Source organism: Enhydra lutris, unplaced genomic scaffold (genome assembly GCF_002288905.1).
Source record: "Enhydra lutris kenyoni isolate GAN:26980312 unplaced genomic scaffold, ASM228890v2 scaffoldscaffold1, whole genome shotgun sequence".
NCBI lineage: Eukaryota > Metazoa > Chordata > Mammalia > Carnivora > Mustelidae > Enhydra > Enhydra lutris.
In genome coordinates this window covers 26,620,932-26,639,098 of record NW_019154085.1, presented here as the reverse complement: position 1 = coordinate 26,639,098, position 18,167 = coordinate 26,620,932, and the positions used below count along the sequence as shown (strand labels likewise).

The 18,167-nt window shown below is 41.9% G+C and overlaps 1 protein-coding gene across 2 annotated transcripts in view; it reads right to left on the bottom strand.

Moving 5' to 3' along the window:
• LOC111141712 (X-ray repair cross complementing 5) overlaps positions 1-13,675 on the bottom strand; it is an 89,282-nt gene extending 75,607 nt beyond the window's left edge. Inside the window, exons 1-6 of one of the 2 annotated variants that reach the window (XR_002640219.1) lie at positions 13,518-13,565; positions 9,530-9,643; positions 6,004-6,187; positions 5,122-5,170; positions 3,750-3,872; positions 413-604 (exon numbers count right to left, since the gene is read on the bottom strand). Coding sequence is in view for 1 of the 2 variants with exons in the window: in XM_022494498.1 (XP_022350206.1) it covers positions 413-604; positions 3,750-3,872; positions 5,122-5,170; positions 6,004-6,187; positions 9,530-9,643; positions 13,518-13,538 (683 nt within the window). In the remaining variant the exon portion in view is untranslated. Of the gene's footprint in view, positions 1-412; positions 605-3,749; positions 3,873-5,121; positions 5,171-6,003; positions 6,188-9,529; positions 9,644-13,517 lie in introns of both variants that reach the window. The other variant, XM_022494498.1, reaches the window with a different exon arrangement.
• Between the last annotated feature and the right edge of the window lie 4,492 nt (positions 13,676-18,167).

Genomic DNA, 18,167 nt, shown 5'->3' with positions numbered 1-18,167 from the left:
GGGAAAGCAGGCTCCCCGCTGAGCAGAGAGCCCAATGCAGGGCCCGATCCCAGAACCCTGGGATCACGACCTGAGCCGAAGGCAGAGGCTTCAACCCACTGAGCCACCCAGGCACCCCCAGCTCTTAGTTTTATTGATCTTTTCTATAGTCTTTTTGTCTCTATTCCATTTATTTGTCATCTATTTCATTTATGCACCCTATATTGGGTACTTAAATACTTACAAATGAAAAATTTGAAGTCTTGTTCTGACCACACAAACAGAAAAAGGGATAGGGGGTTGGTGCACTGTTTCTTCAATAAAAGTCAGAACATTTATTGAATAATGGCAGCTAATTCAAGAGTAGCTAATTAGGGAGCCCCGATCAAAAGAGTCACTATTGAAAGTTGCAATCGATGTTTTCACTTCTTACCTGAAGGAATAAATTTCATCTAGCCCATCTTCACCTTCTAAAGACATCATCACCTTTTTCACCATCCGAATACCTTCTTTTTGCTGCTCAGTAATTCCTTTTAGAGGAAAGGAGGGTCCATGGTGGTCTGAGCGTGAGTTCCCATCTCCCCTGTCCCCAGTTCCATCCTCCTTGCCAACGGGGAAAGGCAAACTATCAGGAAAAAATGAGCAGTAGTTAAGAAGACAAACTCTGAGGGCAAGAAATAAGCTGGGCTCCAACCCTGTGACTGTGGATCACTAGCTACGACAAAACGGGCATGTCGGTCATCAGAGCTTTAAATTTCTCATCTGTCAAATGGCACTTATCGAACTTAGTCAATATTCTATTAGTTTCAAGTGACTGAAGCCTTTTTGGTTTGCTAAAGGGGGGAATTCGTTGGTTTACATAACCAAATAATTGGAAGTGCAGGACTGCACATGCCTTAGGAGGACTGGATCCAGTCTCAACCACATTAAGGACTACCTGACCCTCTCACTGTCTCCATGTTGTCTCCATGTGCCTTCATGTGGCTTCACTCTCTGACTGGCTTCCTCCACATTGTCTCTGAGCGCATTCGAGCACATACTGTCCAGCTCTACTACCAAAGAGGAATGGACTGAGTATCTAATGCTATACGCATCAGTCATAAATTCAAACAAGACAGGTAGCAGTGGTAGCCTGGGGACTAGAAGATGTTGGCTCTCAGCTGAGCCATGAGGTTAAAGTGTAGGAAGAATTGCTTCCTAGAAAGAGGTGGGCGCTATTCTAGGCAGCCAAAAAGAATAATAAAAAATAAAATAAAATAGCCTTTAATGATCCCTTGATGTTATTATGAAGAATTAAATGATAGAATGTGTACAAAATACTTAAACACATGTTACCTTTATTACTGTAGATCTAGAATTCCCAAATAGACATCACTTAATTGCTGGAAATAGGGAAAACCTATTTTGTTCTTGTGTTCCACTCCAGTTGTTTGAAGTGAGACTAAAACTAGATTGCGATTACCAGTCACAGAGATATTCAATAATCAATATACAAAATGAAAAGTCAACCAACCAAACACATTTTATGGTAATACTGTATATGGCACTTTCTAAATGCTTTCATGTAAACAACCTCATTTAATCCTTTTAAGTGGACAGAGATTTCTATCTCCACGTCCTAAAAAGCAACTGAAGCTACAGAGGCAGACCAATCCGGCCAAGCCACACAGCCAATGAGTGACACAGCAAAGACTGTCCCCTGATCAAAAGATAAAGTTCTTTCCAAGGCAGCGTATCACCTCACTCCCCCTAAAACCCAAAGAGCAGACTTTTCAGTTCACTCAGCATCACCTACTGGTCACCCCCATGTGGATGGTTATTTTTAAGGTAATTTCTTTACTATTTGATTTGCTATAATGCAAACAGTGCTCCCTGTTTAAATGTTTCTACATGTACTCCTCATGACAGGCACAGATGTCCTGTGAGACCTGCTGGATAAAGAGCCTCCAGGGAGCACTGTATGGCACACAGGTTCGGTACCAGGCTGCTGCTATTTCTACCACAGTAACCTGAACAAAGAGGGGAGTGAGATTGAAAATCGGGAGAGACGGGAAGCTCTCCTAGAAAAAGAAGTTACAGTAACAGTTCTTTCTACCCTGCTTTTGACCACACAGACACTTTCACAACAGCCAATAGAAGAAACTAAAACAAGGTCCAAGGAATGAGATGAGCCTGCTCAGAATGCAGTGCTGCTTGGGCCTGTCCCAACTGGAACGAGCAGTCATATCTGGGATACATCAAACAATAAAACCAGAAACTTCACTTTGTTATGCTGGAGATTTATAGCATAGGAATAGAGCGTAATGCCCAAGGGAAAAAATGCAATGGGTCAACTAAGCAGGGATAGACGACAAGGCTATATTCCTTCTTCGACACACTTTACAGTATCACTCAGGCAAAAAAGCCCTTTCCAATGACATTGACAGAAGTGCAGTAGGCTTCAACCATGTAAAGGCATCCTGAAATTATGAACAGGGAAGAGGAGCCAGGCAGGGCTTTTGAAGTACTGTGAAAACCTCAACTCAATACGAAGAGAAGTGTCACTTAAAAAGCACTTAATTTCTCTGAAGTACTATCTTAACAAGTATCAGTTTGATGGGTTACTCTGAACTATTTTTTACAGTTCTACAGAAAGGAGATGCCCCTCTGCAGTCTTAAGAGGTACATACATGCAAGAGAGGTTCTTAATTCCCTACAACGGGCCTTTCAAAGAAGCCAAAGGCTTATCGTTCTGAGCTGGAGGCTTCCCGGTATAGCTCTCAATCTGGAAAATGAGTGTCCCCAGAAGACTAATAAGTCAACATCCTATACCATTACTCTGCTTTCACCAAAAATAGGACAAGATAAGACAAGTTTCAAATGCAGCAGGAATGATCAGTGTGGTAAAAACAAAAAAAAACAAAAACCACCTTTCTTGTTAGGGACAGAAGATAAAGAAAGTAAATGCCTGGGGTGGGAAGGGGGGGCATTCAAGTTATTGGGCAAGGAGAGTTTCTGTCTTGCAATAAATGGTGAAATATTTTGTGTACTTTTTTTTTTTTTTAAGAGAGAAAGTGTGTGCTAGTGCGGGGTGGGGGGAGGGGCTGAGGGATGGAGAGAATCTTAAGCGGGCTCCAGGCTCAGCACAGAGCCCAGTGCAGGGCTAAACCTCACAACCCTGAGATCGTGATCTGAGCCAAAATCAAGAGTCAGAGGCTTAACTGACTGAGAGCCACACAGGCACCCCTTCTTTGAACATTTTTGCCTGGAATCTGCATACCCCATTTCTAAATACACAAAAGCAAATTACATTTTACATACATGTGCATATCCTTTAGATTTGAAAAAGACTTACAGATAAACATTCTATGTGTTTAAAATGATTCTCATGTTGAGATCTGTCTCTACCCTAAAAACAGCTACTGCCTGCAAAATAGAGTACTCTAGAGCTATTGAACAAAAGAAACCACCAATCTGGGAATTGTTTGGATAAAGTCCTCTACATAGGCAGGGGATAAACTGAATATCCTCAAAAGTTTCCTCAATTCTTTGAGTCTAAGAAGAGCCAACAAACAATCTGATACTGTGACTTTCATCCCTTCATCACTAAAACTCAAGGGTTCCTGGAACAGCGGGTACTCTCGTGAACGTTTGCGGAAGTCAGTCATCTGACATATTTCGACTCTAAGCACAGAGAGACTCCTGGGAACCAAGCACTCTAGAAAGGGACCCCACTCCCTGTGTTATGGGAGTGCAGGACTGGTCTTCAGACATTATTCTCATGGTCTTACAAGAACTGCAGGGAGATGCCAAATTTCTTCAAGTTATGGATTATAACATCCAGCTGATCTTTGCTGAATGGGCTGCTGAGGTCAGTGAACACTTCAATATGCCTCTTCTCAAACTTCTTTCCTCTAAAAGAGAGAGTTATTACAGTAAGAAATCATTCTCTTGAATTACTACCCACAAACCCAAATGTACTTGGCCAACGAGCAGAAAGAGGCTAAGAAATTAACCTAGATAGTTAACAAATGTGATTACATTCTAGAATCCCACGTATCACTGATGCTCAGTTAAGTTCCTACTAACATATAATCAAGTAACTACAACCTACGAAACATATAATCAAAATTTTTGAGCAATATGGAAATATTAAATCCCTGATTTTCCAACTCTAACTTCAGTTAATGATGTGGTCATTGTGATTAGAAAGGATCCCTTTTTCCAGCCTCCACTTAGCCAAAATGTAAACAAGGAATTCTCCCAGTAACTACATCAGCCTTGCAAGGGTTCACTTTCCAAATACCCTGGTCAGATTCCACTCACAGGGCCAGGTGCAGGACTTTACACAATATGTACAGAGATTGAGAAATGATAATACAAATCTAGGCCCCAGATTTTGTGCAAATGTTCTTCCTAACAGTCAAGGGATGGGTGGGTGTGTGTATATTCAAAGACCCACATTTTAAAGATTTTTTTTTTTTTTAACTTATTTGACAGACAGAGATCACAAGTAGGCAGAGAGGTAGACAGAGAGAGAGGAGGAAGCAGGCTCCCTGCTGAGCAGAGAGCCCAATGCGGGGCTCAATCCCAGGACCCTGGAATCATGACCTGAGCTGAAGGCAGAGGCTTAACCCACTGAGCCACCCAGTGCCTCCAAGACCCACATTTTAAAGGCACAGCAATTAAACAAGTAATGAATTAAAATTTAATTTAAAAAATTTTTAATTAAAAAAACTTTAATTTAAAAAATTTTAATTTTTTTAATACTACAACTTTTAAAATTTTTTTTAAGTTTTTAATTCCAATTAGTTAACATATGGTGTTATATTAGTTTCATGCATTTAATTCAGCAAGATTAAGAACAACACCATCTAACTTTTTTTTTAAGTTCCTGGTAATTAACTTAAGTCAAATAAGGAAGGAACTTAAAATAAGCCAAACATTTATTTCTCCCAGAGACATTCCCATCAACTATAGCCCTTCCTCTTTTTAAACTTAAAAAATAAAGGGCGAACTGGACCACTGAATTCTATCAAATGTTTCCTTAGCCACAGAAACATGCAGCTCGATTACAATGAAATCACACAACGCACAGAATACATCAACATGTAATTTTAGCCGAGAAGCTCATTTCCACCTCTCTTCAGTTGAGACACTTACACAGTTTCTCGTTGAATCACATCCATGCACACAATGAGTGCATCCAGGACTTGGCTAGTTAAGGGCAGAAGATAGCACTAAAGAGACCCTTTATCCCAAGAACATGCAACTTCTTTCCAGTGAGGTCCACAGGGCTTGAAACTGTGGACTCTGGGCTGACTCTGTGATGATTTAAAAGTACTTGCCAAATTGCCCTTCTTCCAAAGTTTATTTGGAAGGTAATCTACCATATTCCCAATTATGGAGACAAAAATTATGATGCCATTTTACTATCTCTAGAATCGATCTGTGGTGATTACAGTCTACTCTTAAAGATGAAGTGAGGTATAATTTAGCATTTGTAAGTCACTCAGCGCAAGAACACCTCCCAGTGACCAGGGATACCATTACTGTTTACAAAAGAGTAAGCCCTTAAAATCATAGCATCTGTGGAAGAAATTGCAAATCTTGGTTTAGATATCATTTATCTAAATATACATTTAAATGATTTTTGCAACAAAAATACCCTCTGTCCAGGAAAGCACTGAGAACACTACTGCTTTATTCTACTATTATCTTCTCTGCATCCAAACATTTCTAACCATCACCACCACCAATCCCTCTGCACATATCAATAGAAAAATATACCCACAGGTATCTTCCCCTTATGGTACCTCCCAAGTCCCCAGTATCACTAACAGAGAGAAAGGGTAAGTGACTGGAGGGCCCAATCCAAACTTATTAATTTCACATTAAATCCTAACATACACCACCTCCATGTTCCTAGAGCCAAAAACATCCATATTCTCGAGCTGGGACTCTAGGGAGCCTCACCAAACTAGATTATGATTCCCCAGTTTAAAGGAAATTTCGTAAGAGTCTTCTCTGGCTGAAAAAGGATACAGTCAGCTTGTTGGGAACCTGGTTGGATTTTTCTTTCAATGTCCTCCAGCAAGTCAAAATCTGGTAGCATCAGGTGTCTGTGCACTGTGATGTTCTGATACTGATCCTTACCAGCAAGGGCATTCTCAGTGCCATCTGTACCAAAAAGGACTAAAGCAATTTCATCCCTGCTCTCAGCAAACACCTAGAGAAGAACATTAAAAGGTTAAGAATCATTGAGTACCACCCAGAAGCCAGTAGATACCTAACCTTCAGGGAGTAAGACAATCATACCTCGCTATGGCATGTCCCTGGGGTCACTGTCAACAACAGAACACTAGGCCAGATGGTCCACGGGATGATAGACAATCCTAGCCTCTAAGAAGACATTCTATAGATCCTATCATTCATTTCAACAGAATTTGGACGTAGGGGAGTGGAGACTGGTAACTGCTCTTGGTGTCGTCCAGCCAAATCAGACTCTAATTCTCAATGAAAATTAATTATGGATAATTTGAAATTATTTTAATCTATCCTTCTGGAATGATGACTCAGGTTTCAATTTTCCAGAGGATTAGAAAAATAACTGTTGGTTCATGTCCTGTATCCCAGCAATTTCACTCACAGGTATATATACCATAGAGAAATTCTCCCATGATGTACTTAAGAAGAGAAGGACACGAACATTCACTTCAAGAGAGTTCACTTGGACACTGTTCATAACAGGAGAGAAGTGGAAACAAACTAACTACCCATCCATAGAATGCAAAAACACACTACAGAATAGAGAACAAAATATTACACCTCAGTGAAAAAATGAATAAATCTGTGCATGCTTATCAGGATGAGTAAATCTTAAAAACATAAGGTTGAGAAAAAATAAGTTGCCGAATTATATGTACCATATAAAAACATTACACACATTTTTGAAAGTTTCATGATACTAAATATTATTTATGAATATGCTTACATCCAAAAGTATAAAATATGCATAGTAATTGCTGCAAATTCTGAGGAAAAGAGGAAAGGAGAGAACTGGGAAGGGATATACAGAGTGCTTCAAGTTTATCTGTAATTATTCTGTGTGTGTGTGTGTTTAAGATTTTATTTAATTATTTGAGAGAGCGAGCACACACAAGCAGGGAGAGGGCAGAGGAAGAAAGCAGACTCCCCACTGAGCAGGGAGCCCAACACAGAGCTTCATCCTAGCACCCCAGGATCATGACCTGAGCCGAGAAGCTTTAATGACTGAGCCAACCAGGGGCCCCTATTTGTAACTATTTTTAAGAAAAAAAGAAAAAGAAATCAATCAAATGTGGCAGAACTTAGTGTATAGTGCTAGATAATGGAAAAATAGCTTTTCATTATATTATTCTCTGTATTTGCCTCTTTTATGAATCACTTCTTCTTTTTAATTATTTTTATTTTATTTTTAAGATTTACTTATTTGAGAGAAAGAGATACAAAGATAGTGAGAGAGAGCGAGAGAGAGCAGGAGTGGGGACGAGAGGGAGAAGCAGGGAGCCTGACTTGGGACTAAATCCCAGGATCCTGGGATCATGACCTGAGACAAAGGCAGACCCTTAACCAACTGAGCTACCCAGGTGCCCTGAAACATTTCATAAGAAAATGTAAAAATAAAAAACAGTGTCTGACACAAAAGGCAGTCCTGTTCCCACCTACCTAACCTAAGACTTTTCCATCGGTGGGAAGAATGCTGCCCGGGAAGAGGATGGAATTCTATCAATCTTTATTATTGTTTGGTCTGTTAAAGCACCCAGCATGCTAATAATTCCAGATACAATTCCCAGTTGCACCAGGCAGAAAAAAAATCCTAGTTATTGAGGTTCAAACATGTCCAGCAATGGGGCAGCCCAACTAGAATTCTACCTCTGTCCTGGACAAGACTTCATCCTAAAGCAAGGTAATCTTGCTCAACAACAAAATCTCAGCCAGGAAAGGGAAGGAAATTTTGAATGCAGCATGAGACTGGCACCAGATGCTGTTACCCAGCCTTCCAGATTCAGACTCCCAAGGAAGAGGCAGAGCCAAAAAGAAAAACTGCAAGAACGGCTTCTCTTAAAAAAAAAAAAATCTAGGGGCGTCTGGTTGGCTCAGTTGGTAGAGCATGCAACTCTCCATCCCAAGGTTGTGAGTTCAAACACCACATTGGGCAAGGAGCCTACTTAAAAAATAATAATAATGAATAAATAATAAAATAAAAAACAAATTTAAAAAATCTACACATTGAGACATAGGACTTAAATGCAAATAACTCAAATTACTAAAACTAGGAATGGGGTTAGAGGCATTCTCTTCTTGACATATCGAGGACTCCAGGTCATCAAAATTTGTTAAAATCAAGGGAGACAGGTGGGATGTCATAGTGCTTAGTTAAAAGGGCAGCACCCAGAAGAAACAACGGAGGTGTCCAGGAGGAGTAGGAGCTGCCAGTGAATAAGGCAGAACTTCATGGGTTTAGGAAAAGTAGCAGTCATACCAAGAAGGGACAGAAATCAACAGGGGAATCTTATTCATCCCATTCCTGACCCCCCTGAATGTGAGCTAGTCTAAGTGACTCGCTTGGCTCCTAACAGCAGAAATGACCTTCTTGGATTTCTAAAGCGAGGTCATAAAAAGCCATACAGGCAGGTCTCTTGGAATAACCACTCTTAGAACCTTCCGCCACCCTGTAGGAATCCCAAGCTACATGGAAAGACCATATGCAAGGGTTCTGATGGACAGCCCCAGCTGAGCTCAGAGCCATCAGAAGATTTAACTTCTAGCCATGAGGGTGAGCCATCTTAGGTGTCCAGCTCAGTTTAGCCTTCAAGTGATTCAGCCCAGCCAACATCTGAATGCCCTTGCACAAGCGACCCCAAGAAGCCAAACTGAGCCACCCAGCCATCCCTTAAAACCAGGAGAGATAATTAAAAAAAAAAAAAAAAGTAATTTAAGACATTAAGTTTTGGGATAATGCGTTATAAGCAAAAGGTTACTTGGAATAGGCACAAAGTAGCTGAAGTACTTATTTAAAATCACGAGGTTAGTAAACGTCATGACGGAGCAAACCCGGGCCGCCTGGCTCTAGAGACTATTTGTAAACATTTTTACTTTGCCTTGTTTCTGATAAAAAACTATAATATCTAATGGAGGGACCAAAACAAAGGAAGAAAAAATGTCAGGCTCTAGTGGCAGTTGGACTTGCACATAAGTATATGTTAAAAAACTCCTCAGATTCCCAAGACACTGAGGTTGGGGGTGCCTGGGTTGCTTAGTTAGTTAAGCATCGGACTCTTGAGTTCACTCCAGGTCATGATCTCAGGATCCCTGTGCTGGGCCCTGTGCTCAGCATGGAGTCGGGATGGGATTCTTCCTCTCCTTCTCCCACTGCCCCTCCCCAGCTCATGTCCTCTCTTTAAAAAAAAAATTGAAAAAATATAAAGTAACAAAAATACTGAGGCTGGATCATAAGCAGGCTGGTATCTTGCGTTACTAAATGGAGACAACAAGCAGTGAAAACAAGAGTTATAAGCTCAAAACTTACCTGTCGCTGCACAAACATGGTCATCACCTTCCTTGCTAGTTCAAATGGGGACTCTTCGCCAGGAAGGGAGTTACTCATGGCGGAGCCCACATCCATACACAGTACAACAGCTGCCTAGAAATAATGTCCCAGAGAGTGAGAAAATGTTAATAATGGTCATTAAAAATAAAAAGAAAATAAAAACAGGTATGGCCTTTGCTTATTTCATTCAAAGAACCTGTCTGTACTCTAGGAGACTTAGGGACTACAGGACAGAGGGAGGGGGACTGTTCTACTTAAAGAATGTATATAAGACATATAAATGTTTATGACAGCAAAACTTTAAATAGTCCTAATATTTTTTGAAAAATAGAAAAGCAGGACAGGAGCATGCTCCAGGACGCTGCTGTTCCTCGGCCTGAGCCCAAGAATAAACCCAGAGGGAGCAAGCCTAAAAACAACCTACAGGCCAGAGCAGTGGACCCCAAAATACATCAGACTGTAGTCGATGTGCAGAGCCACAAGCATGAGAATAGATGTTTTTTTCCTAAGCCTCTGATTTGGGGGTAGCTTGTTATGAAGAAGCATTTTTGAGGCGATAGGTGATGGCTACAACCTACACATACTGAAATGCTATACCCCATCAATTTGAATCAGTTTGTAAACTGGGGTCTAAAATGAAGACTAAGACACCAAATCTATCCTAGTAGAGGACAAAGACACACCAAACAAATAATAACAGCAGAATATTCCATGACAGATGCATGCGGTGGGCACTGAGAGAGTACACAGGAGGGGCATCTACCCAAGACTGGTGGAGGGGATGGTAGAGGGGATAAAGGAGGGGTAAGGAGGCAGAAAAGGCTTCTGGATGTGATCTCTGCGTAAGCCTTAAAGAAGAACAGGATTCAAACGTGAATATGGGGACTTACAGGTAAGGGAACCATGGAGACGCCTAGTCATTAGACAGCAATTGCATACATAGGGACTAAGGGAATAGGAAAACAAACTAAAATATAACAGTTACATGCAAAATTTTACATTTGGCATCCAGAATTCAAGTGAATATGAGTTGGAGGAGACCTGAACAAATGGCAACCCACGATTTCAGTGTGGATTATAACGTGAGTCACTAATATGACATGGCTACAGCACTACATTCCCCACACCTATTTCATGTTTTTAGGCTGTATCAACAGTATATTGAATTCAAGGAAGGAAAACCAAGAGTAGATTAACAATCTGGAGATTTGAGATCCAGCCCCACCTTTATTACCAATTAGCCTTGAGTCCCTGGGTGACTGTCACTTAACCTCGCTGTTAATTCCAGGCAGGAAGCAGTTGTTGGACTAGATGAGATCCATGGTTTTTTCCAGAGTTAATGTTCTGTGACAGTGAGTCTCACCTGTGCTTTGTACTAACCAGACCACAGGTGACAAACCGTGAGCAATTCTGAGCACATCTTATGAAGATTAATTACAACAGAACACGAGATATGCAGGTTAGAGAAGGATCTACAGAACAGGGGATGTAAGGAACAATTTGAAAAAAACTAGATATTTGAGCCAAGTGAGAAGATTTAGGGGAACATGATAGTTCCTCCCAAATATTTGGCAGCTGTGTTAGAAAAGGACTGGTCAGAGAGAGAGAGATGGAATGGATAACAGATGGAAGTTACAGGAAGACTGTTATGACTCCATACAAAGGAGAAAAATAACATTACGAAGTGATCAATAGGGGCGCCTGGGTGGCTCAGTGGGTTAAAGCCTCTGCCTTCCGCTCAGGTCATGATCCCAGGGTCATGGGATCGAGCCCCATGTCGGGCTCTCTGCTCAGCGGGGAGCCTGCTTCCTCCTCTCTCTCTGCCTGACTCTCTGTCTGCTTGTGATCTCTCTCTCTGTCAAATAAATAAATATTTTTTAAAAAAAAGTGATCAATAAAAGAACCACGGTCTTCTGAAGCAATGATCTCCTGACTCTAGAAGTGTTTGAAAAATCTGGGGTGCCTGGGTGGCTCAGTCAGTTAAACGTTCAACTCTTGGTTGATCTCAGCCTCATGAGTTCATGCCCCACATTGGGCTCTACGCTAGGTATGGAGCCTACCTAATAAAAAAAGTGGGGGTAGAAAATCTGGATGCGTTCCTATGAGAGAAGTTACAGATGATTTTCTAAATTTGGTTATATTTCAGACAACACATGGAAAAGAAAGACTTCAAGTTTTTCCCTAGTTTACAAAGCATAGAACATAATGCATTAATACTGAGAGATTTCTGGAGTAAAGATAGTATGTTTGAAAAAAAGGTGATAATAAACTACAAAATTCCTTTGCAAACGATAAGGTTTACACCCCATAGTTTCAATGCCCTGAGCATAAGAATCTCAAAAAATGTAAGGGTCCCAAAATATGTCGTCCATTTATCTAATATACCAGAAAACGGTTTTAACCAGAAAACTCTAAGTTAGAAGATTAAGTCTTTTTAGTCCAGAGAACTTTTTTTAAAAAAGAAAACTATTTTCAAACCAGAAAATTCTAAGTTAAAGAAATAAAAGTCCTTTACTAGGAATCAAGTAACCAAAAAATGGCCATCAAAGGGTTTTACCATACAGAACTTCTTTCTGGAAGCAGAAGAATGGTCTATGTGATACTTTTAAGTTCCTATCCCGCAGCATTAAGAAAACCAGGAAATAGAAACTGAGCAGCATAGCAACTCTTCATTTGCATAAGGAAACAATACAGGCTGTTAGAATTTTGCTCCAAGTCCACCAGCAATATACAGCTGCTGCAATGTTTTCAGCAGCTGACAGGAGGAACAAAAAGGTAAGTAACATCAAATGTTCATAATTGCTTTAATCAACATTTCCCAATGGGAGTCGTGGGGACTAGGGATCAGCTGCTGAAACATCTATCTTGCTTAACTATACCAGATGCCTACTAAAGGGCCTAGCCTTTCGATGTTTGGATGAACAAATAATTCTCTGGAACACACTTCCCTCTAGTGATCATTCAGAGACAACCATCACTTTTTGTCTATATTGAAAAAAATCATTTTAAAAATTCATCATAATGTGTATTATTAATCTGGGACACTGAAGGCCATAGGTTCCTAACAACACAGTAGGGCTCTGAAACGAGACAGCCTGGGTTCAAACCTAAATTCCATCTCTTAGGGACCAGATAACCTTGGGATAATCATTTCACTTTCTTTATGCCTCATTTTTCTCAACTGTAAACTGGGGATAATACTTGTCACCTCATGGGCTTGTCGTGAAGATTACATGCAATAGGAAAAGCGTTTAGATCACTGCCTCACAGAGTAAGCTTTCAATAAATTGAAATATTAGATTATGATAGGGGTAATAATATGCCGCTTTACATTTTAAGATAACGTATTTTGGGGGCGCCTGGGTGGCTCAGTGGGTTAAAGCCTCTGCCTTAGGCTCGGGCCAGAGTCCTAGGATGGAGCCCTACATCGGGCTCTCTGTTTGGCAGGGAGCCTGCTTCCTCCTCTCTCTCTGCCTGCCTCTCTGACCACCTGTGATCTCTGTCAAATAAATAAAAACAAAATCTTAAAAAAAAAAAAAGATAACGTATTTTACTCACGGTCCCTCTCTGAAGTTTTACAAATCTGTGGGTAGGTGTCTACCAAGGCTAATTTTCATTCTCCTATAGATTCTAAAAACCCAGGCTCAAAAGAAACGGAGGAAGTGGAGGAAGTAATGGAAGAGAAGGGTGGACTATGAGAGTAAGAAAGGAGGCAAGCGGAGCGGGGAGAGTGGTGGGATGAGGAGGTGAAGAGGGAGTGAGAGGTTGGGAGGGCTAAGGAGGCAGAGTGAATGGGGAGTGGGCGAGGCTCAAATTCAGGTATCCGGACTCCAGATCCGCAGGTTGTCCCTGCGCGGCCGGCCCTCTGGACCCAGCCGTGGCCCGCCGTGATCCCACGATTCCTGCTCCCGAACCGCCCTCTCCGGATCCCCTGCACCAGCAAGGCCCAAACCCACGCTCTTTCTACCTTATTCCCGGGCCGCGCCATGTTGGGTGCGCCGGTACCGCGGCCGCCTCTTCCGGGCGGGAACCGCGAGCGCCGCTACTGAGGTCCTGCAGAGTCGGAGCCTGAGCGTCGTAAAAAGAGCCGCTTCCCACGGAACCTGGAAGGGGCGGGGAAACTGGGCCCCTGAGCATGCGTAGTCCCTGCGTGTCCCAGCCACACACACCCCCACCCCCGTAAGGGGTTTGTGGACGTTGAGTTGCTCGGGTCTGTAAAACTAGATTAGAGCAATTGACTTCACGGAAACCGTTTCCGTTTCCTGGTGTTGAGATCACCAACACCAGGGTCAGAGTTCTGGAGTTCGGTTTCCCTGAGTATGAGTATGAATCCAGAAAGTCCCTTATCTTCTCTAAAAGCCTGTTTGTTTTTTTTCCGAAAAGGGAGGATAGAGGAAGGCTACCCAGACGCGATGGCATTGGAACCAACTGCCGAAAGAACAGTGTTCCAGGCTGTCAATAGTGGGATCGATTCCTTCCTTTGCAGAGGAAATGGAATATGCACAGGCCACGAGGCACAGAACAACACCTGCGAAGGATCTCCCAATAGTTTGAAGCGTCGCCAGTTTGGAAGGAAGGATATTAAGCATTAAGACTTAAGGATTTAATTTGAAAGTCCAATCTAGGGAATGTTCTAGAGGTGGCGGTAGAGGTGGTGGTGATTATGATCAATCATAATGCCTGGCGGGCTCGCTGGTTTAAAAAATGGTTGGGGTGGGGCACCTGGGTGGCTCAGTGGGTTAAAGCTCTGCCTTCGGCTCAGGTCATGATCCCTGGGTTCTAGGATGGAGCCCCACATCGGCTCTCTGCTCAGCGGGGAGCCTGCTTCCTCCTCTCTCTCTGCCTGCCTCTCTGCCTACTTGCGATCTCTGTCAAATAAATAAATAAATAATCTAAAAAAATATGGTTGAGGTTTTTGAATGTGGGTACCTGAGACCCAGGCCCCAGTCCAAGAAAGAATTCTTGAGATGTCTTTGGTGCAAAAAGGTTGATTTATTAAAGCATGGGGTCAGAACCCGTGGCCAGAAAGAACTGCCCTGGGATTGTGACAGGTGACTGATTACATATACTTTCAAGTTGGGAGGGGACTAGGAGTAGCATAAGTCTCTAAAGAATTTTGGAAGCAAGGTTTCCAGGACCTTGAAAGGGCTAGGTAGTGTTAGGAAAAGGTCATTTATTACTGTTTAGTAAACCCTCAGTCCTGAAACCCTACAGATGTATATTGGTGCTTGGGGGATGATTGCAAACATGTATCATTTAACATATGAAAAATCCCTTTTAGAAACTTCCGTTGTCTTTACCCTTCCTCCCACCTTAAAAGTATATAATGAACAGCTCCTCACAATGCCTGGGCAGCTCTTTCTACCCACAGGTACTTTCTCCAGGGTTTAATAAAAACACCATCTTGGGGCACCTGGGTAGCTAAGTTGATTAAGCATCTGTCTGCCTTGGGCTCCAGTCGTGATCCCAGGGTGGTGGGATCCAGCCTGGTGTTGGGCTCCTTGCTCAGCAGGGAGTCTGCTTCTCCCTCTCCCTCTGCCTGCTGCTCCCACTGCTTGTGCTCTGTGTGTGTGTGTGTGTGTGTGTGTGTGTGTGTGTGTCAAATAAATTAAAATCTTTTTAAGAAATACGGATGTGAGGGTGATCTGGCTACGACATCTGTCACCCCATTGATCGCCAGGGTTGATTCAGCTGATCTGGCTGGCTAGGCAGGTATCCCCTTCCTCCCTCACCACTCCATGTTCCTGCCTCCCAAAGCTGCCCGCTCAGACGAAGAGGATGACCTTCACGGATGCAAGAGAGGACCGTTCTTCGGTCAAGGGTGTACAAGGAGCTGCGCTCCTCTGCTAGAACCTCCAAAAAAGCTCTCAGGGTCCATTTGTAGGAGAACGTAGAATAGTCAAGTTTCCAAGACTCCAGACATATCCAAATGAGGTGCTGTATGTGGCAGTCTGCCTTTCTTAAAAATTAATTAATTAATTAATTAAAAATTTAAAGACGTAAACACCATCTTTTGGGGGGGGGAGGAAGAGAGAGGAGGGAGGGAGGAACAGAGAGAGGAAGAGAATCTTAAGCAAGCTCCATGCCTAACACAGAGCTTGATCTCACCTCCCCAAGATCAGGACCTGAGCTGAAATCAAGAGTCAGACACCAAACCAACTGAGTCACGCAGGCACCCCTAAGAACACTTTTTTGTATGGAAAATGTCTCAAGAATTATTCACTCCTGGCCCACGTCACATCACTTCAAGCTTTTGACTCAAACCCAAGGAGTTCTTTTAAAACTCAAATATTTTTTATTAATTATCTATATAAGAGGTAAATCAAATTAGTAAAAATTCACTATGGTGAAGGAAATTTGTATGTTTCATGTTGATGAAAAAAAAAAAAAAAACACCTCTCCAAAGGCCTTATATACAAGGGAAGCCATTGCAGATTTCTAAGTCACTATGACTGTGATGTAGTTTTTGAATGTATATAGGTTAGATCCAGAGCTGATGGCCAACAAAGAATTCTTGAGATGTCTTTGATACAAAAAAAGGTTATTTTATTAAAGCACGTGGACAGAACCCTTGGGCACCACCAGGGTTGTGAGGGGTGACTGATAATATACTTGGGAGTTGGAGAACAGAAGGAAAAAGTTTTTCAAACGAACTTTGAGACGCTAAAGACCTACAAGGTATTGGAGGCCTTGCCATTGTCAAATGAAGGTTGTTTTTCCCTCTAATAAAGCATTAACAGTAAGACAGTTGGGAGCTTCCTGGAGAAACATTATATCCTTCCTATCACAAGTCCTTGGCTGCAGGTTATAAGGAAATTTTATATTTACGTTCCCTTTTACCTTTGTTTCCCATATCATTATGGATGGGTGGGTGATGTTAGGGCTCCAAGAAATTGAGTCTATGGGTCTTTGGAAGATAGGCTATGGATAAGAATACTTTTTTCTCTTAAAACACTAAGACATTTATAAACTAAGGGAGAGATCATGTGCTCTTGGGCATGATCTCTATTGTTAACCTTTGGTTTTGCCTTCCCTTAGCTTTAGGGCAGCCAGGAATTCCTGAGGAATGCCTAAGAAAACACACCTGGGAGTGAGCGGGGGAGGGAAGGGGTAGGTTGTGGGGTGTCAGCTTGTGCTTTGTCCTCAGCTGGCCTTCTGCTCTCTCGTTAGTTGTATATGACCTTCGTTCAGATCCAAAGCCTGATTTATGGCCGCCACACGTGCATTGTACATCTGCTTTGTGAATGACAAAAAAAATCTTGTCCTTGAGTTACTGATCAATATTCCTAGTCCCTGCATCCCTTTATGACAAAACTTGTGATTCCTGCCCATATGCTAATCTATAATCTCAGTGAAAAAAGTACATAACCCTGTAAAAACTGTTAATTTCCCAGAGCACTTTCTTCCCTGTGAAGAGTGTGTTTCCCTGGCAGCTGTCCTAACTTGGGCTCGAATAAAACTCTTTCTCACTTTCAGAGATTCTGAAAGATTTGTTCATTTGGTGTCAACCATATCAGGGCTTTTATCTTGTTTGTAGTTTCTTTTTTTTTTTTTTCCCTCTCTCTCCTTTAGCTCTCTTCTCTCTCCCTCTCACCCAGACTCCTCCACTACAGGTTTGTTTCCTGGGAGAAATAAAAGAGATTCTAGTACCTCTGCTTGTTTGCACCTCGGAGGGGAAGGTGGGAAGGTGGGCAATAATGTTAGCCACTAAGCTTTTGCAACACTGCCAAACATAAGTCCGGGGTGGCCATGAAGGGGACAATGAAACTTTCAGGTCAACTAAACTTTTAAGATTTAGCATCGTTTTATTGAAAATCCTGGAGGATGAAGGTTTTATTCCCTCCTGGACTTGAACTGATATGAAAATGCTGCTCAGTGTCAATAGACAAGATGTCTTAGTAGCAGTGTCATCATGGACCAGATATGGTTTACCCAGCTCGGCGTATTATGGCTGCAAAGCCATTGGAACGCACAGTCCTCCCTGATGCTCGCCATAAAGATTAGGCAGCTATGAGCTAACAGAATGTCCATAGATGGTATTAATTCTCTCGGTATTTGCTGATAGCAAAGATGAGATTCCTTTTGATCTCTTTGGTTAAGTCTTCCTCAAGTCTAGACTAGGCTTTTATATACCTTAGTAGAGCCCTTGTGAAACGATTTAAGCTTCTTCCACTAGGTTTTGAGTCTAACTAGTCTGAGAGCCATGTCCACTTCATCTCAGTATCCCTTGGGCCCCACCCTCACCCCATTCTCCTCCATTCCACCACAGCCACCATACCCTAGTCCTAATCATGATTATTTTTGGCCTTGGCTATTGGTTTCCCTAATCCCAGAAAAATCTGACAAATGCGGTTGCAACTTCCTGATGTAGGCTTAGGTAAATATGTGATCTGCAGAAAACAGTCCACCTAAATGGACTCACCATAAATGAGTGGTATGTGGGAAGAGTCAAAACATAAGGATCTGTATTAAGATCGTTATACATACACAGAACAGCAATCAGGCTCACCCTTTCTCTGCAAACAGTAGCATTCAAAGCAATTTTGGAGAAATTCAAAGACCGTCTGAACAAAATTAATTTTATTTTATTTTTATTTTCTTTGTCATCATTTCAGTT